This window comes from Lissotriton vulgaris, chromosome 1_1 (genome assembly GCF_964263255.1).
Source record: "Lissotriton vulgaris chromosome 1_1, aLisVul1.2, whole genome shotgun sequence".
NCBI lineage: Eukaryota > Metazoa > Chordata > Amphibia > Caudata > Salamandridae > Lissotriton > Lissotriton vulgaris.
In genome coordinates this window covers 880334346-880347982 of record NC_141685.1, presented here as the reverse complement: position 1 = coordinate 880347982, position 13637 = coordinate 880334346, and the positions used below count along the sequence as shown (strand labels likewise).

General features: G+C 45.2%; 1 protein-coding gene across 1 annotated transcript in view; it reads right to left on the bottom strand.

Annotated features, from left to right (window-relative positions):
- Positions 1–11109, bottom strand: part of SMDT1 (single-pass membrane protein with aspartate rich tail 1) — a 32986-nt gene extending 21877 nt beyond the window's left edge. Inside the window, exons 1-2 of the mRNA XM_086958488.1 lie at positions 10933–11109; positions 510–650 (exon numbers count right to left, since the gene is read on the bottom strand). Of these exons, the coding sequence (XP_086814614.1) occupies positions 513–650; positions 10933–11085 (291 nt within the window). The 5' untranslated portion in view covers positions 11086–11109 and the 3' untranslated portion in view covers positions 510–512. The remainder of the gene's footprint in view (positions 1–509; positions 651–10932) is intronic.
- Between the last annotated feature and the right edge of the window lie 2528 nt (positions 11110–13637).

The following is a 13637-nucleotide window of genomic DNA, read 5'->3' as shown; positions in this document are numbered from 1 at the left end:
TTGATTTGTGTTTCTCACCTGCTGAAAGCTATGCCCTTGAACAATTAATGGTTTTATTCCTGTACTGTCTTTATAATCTTGTAAAGCGCTCCAATACCCCCGGGTCTAGCCAGCACTATATAAAACCTTTAAAATAAATACAACCTTTATTAGGCACAAATGATGGAAATATGCATCAATGAGGATCTTTGCTAAATCAGAGGACTTCTATGTTACAGCAGATAGAAGGAATAACTGGGTAAATATCCAGAAACCAGTAACCTTCATGAGTCAGGTTGCACCGAAAGTCTGTAACACATGCCCTCTTATTCATCCCAACCCCGGCTCATCGCCTTTGGAGAAGCGCACCCTAGCATCCCACTCAGGTTTCCTAAGTGCACCACACTCTGGCTTCTTCTAATGGACAAATATACTCTGTAAGCTCTTATCCACACAGGCATCTTGTCCCTCCAATTCAACCGACCAAGACTTCAGCCCACAAGAAGAATGCTCCACTCATACTCCTGTACCTTTTAGTCATCGTCGTCATCATCCTCTGGAACAAATATATCGTGCTCTTCTAGAAGTGCTGCAAAATTCTTGCTGATAAGTGTGCCCACGTACAGGAAGGGAATGACAATAGAGAAGACGCGCACCAGTCCAAAACGTGTCTGCCAGAATAGAAAGTGGTGAAAGTTAGTAAGGGAGGCTTCTGGGTCAGAGGAAGAAAGTGGGTTTGATTGCCTGCAATGGGGTTTAGTTAACAGTAATCAAATGACACTAGTATTTGGTGATGGACATAGTCTGAAACTAACTGTATAATCTAAAGAATGGATGGAAATACAGCATATAAATAGAATACGACACATGCAAACATCCACAAACTAGGTAGGACCTTAAGTGGATGGCTACACACTCATTTGGATTGGTATACTATTCACAACTTCCATCAAAATAGCCCTATTCTCCCCATCCCCTCCCTTAATCTCTCTACATTTATACTACCTCCATTTCCTCATGTTTTTTCTCCCTCCTATTTTTCATCTAAACTAATCACCACCTGCAGACCATTGAGCTTCCCTCAATTTCTTGCTACTGTTTAAAACTCGATTACCTATATCCCTGTATATAGCTCTCTTTCTTGCCCATTTGTTAATTAATTTGTGTTTATTCTCATCTGCTGAAAGCTATGCCCTTGAACAATTAATTGTTGTATTCCTGTACTGTCTTTATACTTGTAAAGCGCTCAGATACCCCCCGGGTCTAGCCAGCGCTATATAAAACCGTTAAAATAAATACAACCTTTATTAGGCACAAGCCCCTCTACACACCTGCCTGCATGTTAATGAGCCGCTATTTTAGAAGGCAAGATATTATATTACAGCATTACTGATTACTTCAGTCATTCCCATTTCTATTTGGACCCTCAGAGTGGAACTGATAATGGACCAGACTTTCCCCACCTTTGGAGTGTCTCTACCCTTGTACCAGAAACTTTAGCTGTGGTGAAATACTCTTCTACTATCCTAGCCACTCTTAACGAGAGCCTAAGAATTGTGCTCACCTCCGCGTTATCCCGCAATCAAGCTGCAGAATGTCTATAGTTAAGGGTACAGAGACAAACAGCTTTGTGTAGACGTTTCTGGGTCCATGGGTACAACTTTATCTTAAGCTACTGCTTGTACATCTTCTCAAGTATTGGAAACCTGCTTCTTAAGGCTTCAAAAGACTGATTCCAGTGACTGTTCATCTCTTCAGCCTCCATTAGAGATGGTGGGGGATGGAATCTCTGGTTAGATACCTCTTACTTCACCTTGGTCTCCCTTTAGTAGTAACAGATGCCAGTACAAAGAGATGGGGAGAAACTCTTAAAGACTGGTCTGTGTAGGACAGAAGGCACTTCGAAAAAATTGTTTTCAAAGGGGGTTTGGGGTAGATTTGCTGCATTTTATTAAGTAATGCACCATTTTTAATACTTTCAAGAACACCAGCTTGTGCTGGTTCAGAGAATAGAGTAACTACAGTGCACAAAACCATGCAGGAAGGAACCATATCAACGTCTTTCAAACTGACTGTAGTGAATCTGGGGGCCTGGGCAGAACTTCATTTTCCATTGCTGAAGGCTGTCCATATCAGAAGTCAGGGCAACTTCCAGGCTGAGCAGTGTTTGACACACATCTATCAATCAGTTCAGAGCCTTTTCCCAGCGTTTTGGAAGCTCCCTCCAGGATCTTTCTGCTTTTGTAGAGAATGAACAACTTTCAGATTTCTTCTCCCTAATTTCCTACTCTAGGGTCTTGGGGAACAAATGCTCCGTTTACACCTTTGCCCCATCACTTCCTCTATGTATTTCCTGTTACTTCTGCAACGTATTTTCTTCTTAGAATTAACGAGAAAGTAGCTGATGATTATTCGGTCTTTCTTTTCTGGCCTCTGAGAGAAAGGATTCCTCTCCTACAATACATAGGTTTACTTCCATCCTGAGAACCAGGATATTTTCCCTGTCATATTGGTCCAGGGTTGAAAGGATTAGGATGCAAAACAGGGATCTCCCAATTCACTGTGCTGATGTTATCAAAGATCCAGAATTTGCTTTACTTAAAAAATAAAAATGATCTTGACAGGGATATTTTCAGAACAGATGCTTTCCAGAGAATGAGTTAGGCAACAGAAAGCAAAACTGAGTGCAGGGGAGAAACATACAATAAAGACGACACCCGCTTTTTCTTCCAGGAACAAACCCGAGGGCACAGAGGCCACTCACGCAGGAATGTTTCTGAGAAGTGAGTCTGTCCCAAATGACTGGGTGGGAAGACACAGGCTGCTATTGTACGCCATGGGGATCTCCTACTTGGAGCCAACACAAGAGGGCCTCCTACACTCTATGGCTACAAAGTTGACATAAGTACGCTGGAAGCTGGCTGCCTCTGTTGGTGGGATGGCGACTTGGTGCCACTTCCAGTGGATTGTGTCTCCTAACTCGGGGTTAGACCAGTGGCAGCTCCTCTGCTATGCACCCCACAGCTTTTAAGCAGTGCGATGTAGAAACAAAATTATAATAACTGAGTCATTATCATTTTATGTGTGTGCTGCTTTGCGGGCAGGCAGGGCTGCTCTGCTCTCGGAACTGTGCAGGGGAGGAGTGGTTTGCCCACTCAGTGCACGATTGTTTGGCTGGCCCTCTCGGGCCGCCCAAAACAGTAATGCGCACTTTCCCTGTTCTTCATGCAGGCAACATTACAGCCTGTGTGGAGAAAATTCCCAGGACCCCATTCCCTGGCTGAGCTTCAAACCAGGACGCTCAGACCAATCAAAACGCTGGGAGCCTGGATGCTTACAAATCACAATGCTGCATGTCAGCATTGCGATTGGTCGGTAGGGGCTGGCTGTGCTTCCTGTTCCTCAAGTTAGACAAGGAGGGCAGGGGCAGACAATTGGGATCCGACGGTAAGCTCAGTAATTTTTTATTTTTAATTGCCCACGCCCACCTCGCCACCCATGCCGGCCGCCAATGGGCTAGGCCCCAATGGGGTGGCACTAGTGTTCATTGCATGTTCTCATTCCTTAGTTGCCTGCTTTAACAATGTGCACAATCTCGCACTGGTTTATCCAATCTGTAGGTCTTACCTAAGCACTGACACAGAAGTTGCTGACGACCCTGGGGATGGCTTAACTACCTGGCAAAAGGGATTAGTGTATCCATACACCCTTCACACCGACACCTACCCCCAGTCAGTTGGCCAACACTGGCATACATTGTCAGTAAGTTTGTGTCTCTGCTCTTGAAATTAGGTTTTTCCTTTTGTTGTTTTTCACTGGTTTGACGTTATTGGCTGTACCTGCCTAGACCACTCACTTCTGGGTGGCCCTGGACCCACCCTCCTGACGGGAGCCGGATTATACTCACTTAACGGCTAGTACCATAACCGACAGTAATATACTAATCTGGAATGTTCGGGGATGCACAGCCCCTCCCACTGGCAGATACGATGGTCACTTCTTCTTGCACTGCAAGACTGCCAAAATAGTGTTCCGGCAGAACGCCACCTAGCATAGGTAGAGGCTATGCGATTACAGAAATTATGGAGGGCTTACGTTTACTCTACTAACTACTTTACATATGCTTATGGGGGTCCCGGTGTGGATAAAGGCAGGGGTCCCAGTCTTTGTGGACAACAGGGTCATAGACCCGGAGGCTAGTTCTGTCTTTGTTGAACTGCCTGAAGGGCTACAGTGTACCTCTTGGAGCGATTTATGCCCCTAACTCTGAGCAGGCCTCTGTAGGGGTTCTGGCGAGATGGAGCAGACTCCCCTGGCTATTAGGTAACTGTAATAGTGTCCTTAACGTGGAATTAGACTGATCCTTCCCATTTCTCCTGCGCACCACCGCCAGCTCAAGAGCTCCAGCTTTAACTAGTTGACTGCAACACTGGAACCTGCTTGACATCTGTCACCTGCACAATGCCCTCACAAGAGTATAATCATTTTATTCATATGCCCACAACCTACATGTCCCTATTGATTGCCTTGTTAGCATGTCGGATCTAATCCCTCACATCACACAAAGACTGCTGTGGCAGGACGCACTCAGACCATAAACCCATACACCTACTACTAAACTGTGAGTAAGGCCCTCCCCATTCAACAGGGCACTTGCAAGCAGCAGCTTAGGAAGACCCCTCCCCCCCCCCTTTTAGGACTTCCCCCAATGGTAGTATTTTGTAATATTTAGTTATAAATGCGGATACCACCACCTCTTGCCTGATCGAATGGGTCACCTTCAACGTGGCGATTAGAGGTCACTGTCTGGGTAAAACCTTGAACATGCGCAACCAGACTGACCAAGAGGTTTCGCAGGTGGAATGGGAGCTGCTCCAATGGGTGAGACACGCCAGACTTCTGCTGAGGGCAAGGAGTGCCTAGCCCAGGCGAGGCACAAACATGCAGCCTTGCTAGAGAGACTGTGATGGCTCAATTACATGCACAACCCAAATGACAGAGGTCTCGCAGGTGGAATGGGAGCTGCTCCAACAGAGAGATAAGCTAGACTTCTGCTGAGGGCAAGAAGTGCCAAGACCAGGCGAGGCACGAACATGCAGCGTTGATAGAGAGAAACTGTGACAGCTCAATTACATCGCCCACACTGCAAAGACAGACTGAGGCGGACAAAGCGGGAGCACTGCTTGCATGGCTGATCCGGCAAGAACGACCGGGGTGCCCCATACTGACCATCCGTTCAGATTCAGGAGCCATTATACACAAGCAACAGGGCATACATACTGCATTAATGCAACACTATGCTTCATTATACACTTAGGTGACGGCCGCTACAGTGGATGAAGTTGCGTCCTTCTTGACTGATGTGACCCTAACCAGGGCGACGCCTGATCAGAGGGAGGAACTCAATGGAGGCAACATACTTTTTGGAGGTGCAAGAGTCCATTTGAGCACTTGCCATGGGCAAGACCGCAGGCCCCGACGGGCTCCCATCTGAATTTTATATTGGTTGCTGCGCACTACTGGCCCCAAGGCTGAAAACACTACACAATGAATCCATGACAGCTGCCTGTCTACCACCAACATTATGCGAAGCATTACTTCTGTCACTACCCAAACCAGGTAAGTACCCGGATGCATTGGAATCCTGCCAATCATTGGTGCTTCTCAATGCAGATTATACAATACTCTCTAAGATACAAGCAGACCGCCTGACCCCTGTGGTCCGACAACTAGTCCACTCAGGCCAAAACAGATTTGTCTTGGCCAGAAATACCTCTCTGAACCTGCACAGGTGCTTCTGTGCACCGGAGTATGGCCCTTTACATGGTCAAGTGCATGCTGCCTGGTGCTCAACCTAGAAAAGGCTTTTGACTTTCTGGAGTGGACCGATCTATTTGAGGTGCTTCCAGCTAAGGCCTGGGTACCCACTTTGCCCGTTTGATTAGACTCCTCTACACCCTCCCCTCTGCCAGTGTAAAAACAGGTCACCTAATATCTGACCCGATCCACAGAGGCGCCCGTCGAGGATGCCCGGTATGGCTTCTGCTTTTCTCTTTAGCGATGGAGCCGCTGGACATCTTCCAGGAGCAGGGACGGTGTTAGAGTATACCGCTGAGCGGTAGCCTTCACTCCATTTCGCTCTATGCAGACAACATGCTCCTGTAACTTAAAGGCATATGATGTCCTAGCAAACAGCGCAGTTGCTTAACAGATTTACTGAGGCATTGGGCCTCAGGGTTAATTGGGCAAAATCTTGCCTCTTCCTATTTAGTGCCACAACGCCTGACCCTGCTCTTCAGATAAATGGTGCCCACTTGTCATGGCAGCCCATCACATTCTGTTATCTGGGCATATGGATATATCATACATCAGCAAATCTCCTGGCTGGAAACCTTACCCGGGCGGTGTCCTCCTTGCGCATGCAGATGTTGTTCTGGCAGACCCTTACACTTTCAGTGGCAGGCCGAATAGCTCTTTCGAAGATGGCAATGCTGCCGCACCTACTGTACTATTTCACCAACCTTCCACTATATGTTACCAAATCCTTCTTCTGTTCTCTCGAGTGCCTGACAAGCGACTTCACATGGCATGCTATGTACTGTAGAGTGGCCCTAGCGGAGCGCTATCTCCTGTCCAATCAGGGTGGTTTGGGAGTGCCAAATTTTAAACACTACTACCTGGCCTCCTAACTACAATGGGAGGTTCTTGAGTTGCCAACTGGAGGGCACTGCGAGTGCCTCTCCCCGTAGGACTTAGCATGCATATTGCACCTATTTCACCCCTCTCCAAAGCAACCCTGCCCCACTCTGGCTCTTCTCCTTCCAAATCGCATGATCACCAGCAGATGGAAGTTGCCCAAGTCTCCTGTACTCTGCACCTGGGCACTCTTAATGATTGTCTGGGCACAAGCTGAGAGCTCAGCCTTGCACCGGGAAGACATGAGGAGTGTGCTCAAATACCCTATTTCCCCCAGCTAGGACGTTTCTCTGGTGGACCTGCGAGCGGATCTGTGGGACGACGATAACCCCCCCTTAACAAGACACAGCCGCCCCTCCCATTAATATATTAGCTACTTTGATAGTTACAACACACAATGAATGACATTGTTCATCCTCTTAGCCCCATGCCTAATTATACTTTTGCACTATTGTCACATCGTTAATTCTAGTATGCAGTGGAGACCAGCTAAAAAATTTATAGTTACGAAAAGTTCTCTTTATATTGATGGTGGAACTGTATCCTTAGCCTATGTCCAGCAGCATCCGACTATGCACCACAGTTGCCTACTGCATAAAAGCCTATGCAACACGCGATTTGATTTCTCATAGATAAGCTACGTAGTGTTATGGAAATTTCTTGGTATGTCCATTGTTTATATACTGCATTATAAGTTAGTCAACAAAAATTAAAATGTGCAATAAAAAGATTTCTTTTAAACAGCAAAAACTAAAGGAGAAGACTTGAAAACACTTTCATGAGGAGTACTTCACACAAAATAATAAAGTAGTGGAAAACCACTGGAAAAAACAACACAACACTCCCTTGCACACGCTAAAGAGTTTATACAACAAATTAGTAATAATGTAAGAACAATCTTGGTCCGTAGCTCGATCATATAACACAAATTATTTCTTTTTCTCGTGATCAAACGAAAACAAAGCCTTAGCCAACACATGTTTTGTCGCATTCTGCTGCTGTGAGCAGACTTCTTCAGGGCTAAGAAACAAAATGTAAACAATATGGGAATTATAAGTACCCAAAAACCGTTCCTGATATCACATTCACCACTGTGACAAAGCATCCAAAGCAATTTGGTTCATGTTGCCTACTAGAACCTGTGGAAACCCATGCGAATGTAAAGTAACAACATGGTGATCTATGACCAACTGGTGCATTGGTAGTTCTACAGTGATGTGTACACACACTATGTAGAGTAGAAATGTATTCGAAGACTCTTTCTGCAAATTTGCGCATTGAGCCACTTCAGGTACCAATGTTTGGCACCTTCGCACTTTAGGTCCAATTTGCTTATTGAAGGCCTAGCATTCAAGCATCAAAAACTGGTGTCCAATGTTACTCTGGTTAAAGGTTAACATTTTTTCTGCAAATCTGCACATGATTAGGCCCTTTTGGTTTGAGATATCAATGTTTGGCACTTTTGCACTTTAAACCAGACTCGTCTATTGAAGACATAGTATTTTTGCACTGAGAAAACGATGTTCAAATGCTATCCTGGTGCACTTTCATTGTAAATTTGCACTTTGCTCAGGCTTCCTTAGTTCCAGACAGTCCAGGCATTTTTTCACTTTAGGCTAGACTAGCATAATTGTTTGCCTGGTAAATCCTTTATCAAATGCATCCTTTTATGTGAGAAAGATTATGTTATTACAATCAATAACTTCATAATAAGATTTTATTGATGTATATGGTGTGTGTTGCATGTTTGTTAACTAGGTTTATGGTTTAAATTAATAAAGTTACCTTCCTAGAACCATCTGCTTGGCTAATAGCAATATTGACAATTTAATTTGCTTACAAAAAGCAAAAACGGCGGACCTTGAGGAGGGACTCACCGAAACACTGGGGTGGGAAATCCCACATGATCCAAAACACACGATTCTAGGCATTACAGACGGACTGGATAGGTCTAGAAACGAGAAATTGTTTTTTACTACGGCGGTGGTGGTGGCTAAAAAAGGGATATAGCAAACTCCTGGAAGTGCCCTGATTCCCCCCTCCAAAACATTGGGCGATGGCGAACCGGGGTCGAATGGTACGCAACACAGGAAAAAGCCATGTATGAGGCACGTGGGTGTCCCAAGAAATACCAAAGGGTCTGGGGGAAGTGGTAGGGGGGGGAATGGTTTAGTCTCACTGGAATGTTCAAATTTAGATCGCTTTATATCCATCCTTCCCTGTTAAATGGGTTAACTAGAACGTTGACTATATTCCTGTGTTATCATGGTGTTGTGATGAATTGCTGGTGCTTTCTGTCAAATCGATAAAAACAGGTTTATCAAAAAACAAATGGCAGAACGTCAGCAGCTTTAGTCATGGACATGAGCTGGGCGCCATATAAACACAAATAATAGGCAATAAATAAAAACAAGCATTGGCAAAGCCAATAGATCTTATTTTTTGGATTAAGCAATACTTTCTGCTCACGCTGTTCAACATCAGCAAAAGATGAAATCTGATGATGAGCACACGCTCAAGTGTCATTGTGTTGCTCCAGAGTGATGATGGACGCGTCATGACACTGAAAAATAATGTCCTTTGATTTACAGAGCCAACGCGCAATGGAAGCCAGAAAGAACTGTAGACTTCGGAACTGGGAAACCAAGTTTGAGTCCCATAAGTCAACTCTGCATCCTGTGATTCTGGACAAACCCCTTTACCTACCTGTGCCTAGAAACATTTTTTTTTTAAATGGATATAGAATATATATGAAACACTCTCTCCTCGCAGGAAAGACATAGCTGCACACCCAACGATGAGGATCACAGATCATTTATTTAATTTCAGCATGGGCAATCCGATGCGTTTCGGTCATCACGACCTTCTTCCCAGGTGAGCCCTGGCATTAATGAGAAAGCGCTCCCTTCAGTAACATGCTTGATTTAAAGTACTTGCCCTCTGGTGGACCCCCTTGTGGGACTGTTCTCAAGGCATGCTGGAACTTGTAGGACGCTTCCACTCGATTCTTCCCTCCAGTGGGTATTGCTGTTTATTTTTACATTTTAGCTGTTCACAAAGTTGATCCGTTGCATTATCATTTTTAGGATGCATAGAGTCCATACCGAAGTTGGTCTTCGGCGGCAACCGCTGTCCCTGCTCGTTTTCACGGGCTGCAAGGCGGTTCAATCGCGGGACAGTCACTGCGCTCTTTTGTTGGTGGTGCGTAGCTTGCGGCAGAAACAAGCCGCTGAACATCTGACACTCTTTCCTCGCAGGAAAGACAAAGCCGCACACACAACGATGAGGCTCACAGATCATTTATTTAATTTCAGCATGGGCAATCCGACGCGTTTCGGTCATCACGACCTTCTTCCCAGGTGAGCCCCGGCATTAATGAGAAAGCGCTCCCTTCAGTAACATGCTTGATTTAAAGTACTTGCCGCTCAACTCGCTGTGGTTCCATTGAAGAAGGTTTTTACCGAAACGCATCTGTTCTTACCGTGTGTGTTTGCTGTCAATAAATCGACAGAAACAGCCCCCACGAGTGATTTTCCTTCTTTGACGGAAGTCTGTGTGAGAGAAGAGTTGAGCGGCAATTAATATGCGGGAGCACCCCCGCATTTGAAGCACCCGCCTGCGAGTGCACCAGGCTGGTATAGGTAGATAGATAGATAGATAGATAGATAGATAGGAGAATCCGAACCGGTGTGGTGCGGATGTAAAATACCCCAATTTTTTGGCCCATGTCTGTGCTAAATAAAAACTAGAAGAAAATAAAATTTACATTTAATAATGAATTTTAAAAAAAAGTCTCTCACTGAATCTAAGCAGTTGAAGTATTCAAGGCATCTAAGCAAATTAAGGGTAAAGAGACATGCTCCAAATGAGTGACAGTCATAAGTAGGTAGGAAAGAAAATTATATAAGAGATATAACAAAAATAAGACATCTGGAAAATAAAAAGCAAAAGGAGACTGAAAAAATTACGTTAGGCAACGAGCGAGCTTAAACTTGATACTACCCATGACAACGGCGAGACCTAAAAATAAAGGCGTGAGGATCCACACGCGTTGCAGTAAAAACACCCTTCTATGACCAATTTATGTTCAAGACCTGGCGATCAAAGTCTAACCCCACCAATAGGGAAATTTAAAATTATACACCCGATTTAAAGTAACTCCCACAACAAGGCAAGGGGACCAGCAGAGCAACTCCTGTGTATATCAATCACTGCAGTGAACTGTCAAACGGTTTAGTTGAAATTGGTTGCACTCACCTTCTCGGGCTTCGGCAGGATAGCTCCAGCGTGGGTCACAATAGCCGTACGGGCAGGGCCTACGGGCAGGCAGGTGCGCCCCCCACCCAGCAATGCCCTGCTGCTGCCAGCTCCCACCCCCGCTAGAGTCCGTACAAAACCGGCCACCGCCATTTTGGATCCGGAAGTGTTATGGGCGTGTCCTAACGGGGTGAGGTCACTAGATCATCACGTAGTCATTGGACGCAGCCTATCACTGCGCGCTGCGGCATTGTTCCTGCCAACGTTCCACAGTTGTTGTGAGCTCACAGTAGTTGCCTCGCTCCGTTTAATTCGTGTGTGCGGCGGCCATCTTCTGGACATGTTTGCTATTGAATTATATATTCACCACGTCTGCTGTGTTAGCTTTTGTGACGCTATAGACTTCGAACATTTACGCCACAGAGGCTTGTTATTGTCATTTTCCCGTCACTAGATGTGTGACCTTTATCTATAGCCTATCACTGAGGGTGAGGATTGTAGTATGTGGTGTTGAGACCTTATATAGCCTGGCACCGTTAGAGGGGCCGGTCTATAGTCTTTTGCTGGTTTCGAAGGCCTAAGCCATTACCTGTCAATTGGGCGTGAAGGTAGGTTAGATGGTTATTTGTCAGAACGAGACTTGTCCTAGGGGACCGTCAGTGGGCGTCTAGTTTTGTTGTTTTTGTTGCTGTTTTATGTAGCGCGAACTTGACCTGAAGCTATTGGAGGGCTTTACATGAGCACAAGTTATATTACACAAGGACATATTCGTTTTTTTAGCAGGAATGGGGTGAATCAGTGATTTGCCCAGCAGCCCAGAATCATAAGAGGTTAAACCACTTTCTCTCTTACTAGGGGAGTGAGGCCAGTGCATACTAGGTGGTCACTACTTGTTGGTAAGGGGTTGCAACTCCCATAGGTTTTCACATTGGGTTTAGGCGGCACTTGCCCACCTACCTTTTGATGTAGTGTGACCAGACGTCCCAGGTTTTCACCAGCTGACCCGGCAGACTTTGGCTCATGTTTTAGAGGGGAGAAACTGAAAACCTTGAGAGGCACCTTTTTGGTGTTCTAAAGCTGTGCTATTTGCAGCTGTTGTAAGTAAGCAATTTAATCAACCGGTATGATGCTGGTTTTTAGAAATAACATTTTATTTTCTTGGTGTAGGGTGACCAGAATTTTAAAGCAAAAAAGGGGACAATTTACAAAAATAGAAGAAGGACTATAATTTGACGTCAAGGGAGCGCACAGAATGACACCGCTTCTCAGCAGAGAATTACAAAACAGGCAGTAAGAACATACATAAGATGCTATTTTTAAACCCAGTAGCTTCCCTGTGAATTCAATTGCTTTCTTGGAACAACTGCTAACTATCCCCACTTTGTAAAACATAACCACCCCCGTTTTAGTTGACCCTCTTCAAAAACTGGGACATAAGCTACATTTCTCGAAATCTGCCTGGACAGCCAGTGAAAAACGGAGACTGTTCTGGCAAATCCGGGACGTCTGGTCACCTTATCTTAGTGCCTTTTCTGTGTTGAAGAGAGCTGTCATTTTGTGCCACTGCGTTGATGTAAAATTGTAGTCCTTCCAATTTTGAAAAATGTGTTGTTTCTTGGTTCTCAAGATCTGGTCTACCTATATTGACTGTCACGTTAAGCCCACTCAAACAAAGCAGCAGATTTGGTAAGATTCTCGTCCATGGCATGTCCATATCCTTGAAGATGAAGCTTAGACCCTGCTACCCCGTTTAAAGCTGGCTTGACGGATACAGGGATGTTGTTCCAGATTCTGGGTGCATAGATGGAAAAAGCTTGCTGCCTTTTTTTGTTTTTACCAGGGGCGTAGGTCTCTGGGGCTGCACCCCACTTAGATTCCTTCACATTCCTGTACTAATAATAAATAGATACATTTTATTTAGAGATACAATCGTAACTTTTAAACAAATCGATGTATTTAAGTCTGGGCTGTGTATCACTGGCTGCCTTCCCCACCTCGCTCTGAAGCAGGAGACAGAAGCCAGGCAGTAATCCATTTTCTGCACTGTTATGCATGATGCAGGGCTTACTGTTCTAAATCCCTCCATAATGAATCATTGCAGTCTATGACAGTATCTACTGTACACAAGTAACGCTTTCAGGGCCATAGCTTCGGACATTGAAGTCTCCGTCCCTGTGTGAGAGCAGCCGTCGGTTATTTACAGGCATAGATTCCAGCCTTTCCCATTCGTCACACGTAGGAATGGATGCAAACACATGTGTTTTAGTGCCTTGTTCTCAGTAATGGTAAGTGTTAGAATGCTAATCTTCTGTTATACATATTGTGCTGAGACCCAGAACCATGCTAACCTCCCCACGATGACACCCCATGCTCTGGAAGTGCTGTATCTCTTCCCCCGCAAAACTGATCCAAAAGACGAGCAGGCCAGGGTTCTTGTGAAGTTGATCCAAATATCCGAGTCAAACGCAAAGTGAGAAAAATGTGCTTACAGTAGATAGTTATCTGCTGTATGACATTAAAACTAGGCCTATCTTCATGCCCTTAACATTAACCGCTTCAATGTGGCGCACATTTCCCTGCTGTGCGGTTGACTTCTACGCGTGCGCAAATCGGATGGCCCCCAGCCGTCCGACGCACACGCCCACCGTGACGTCAGACGGCCGGGGGCCTTCCGATGCATGGAGGAGGCTAATTCCAAAAATATG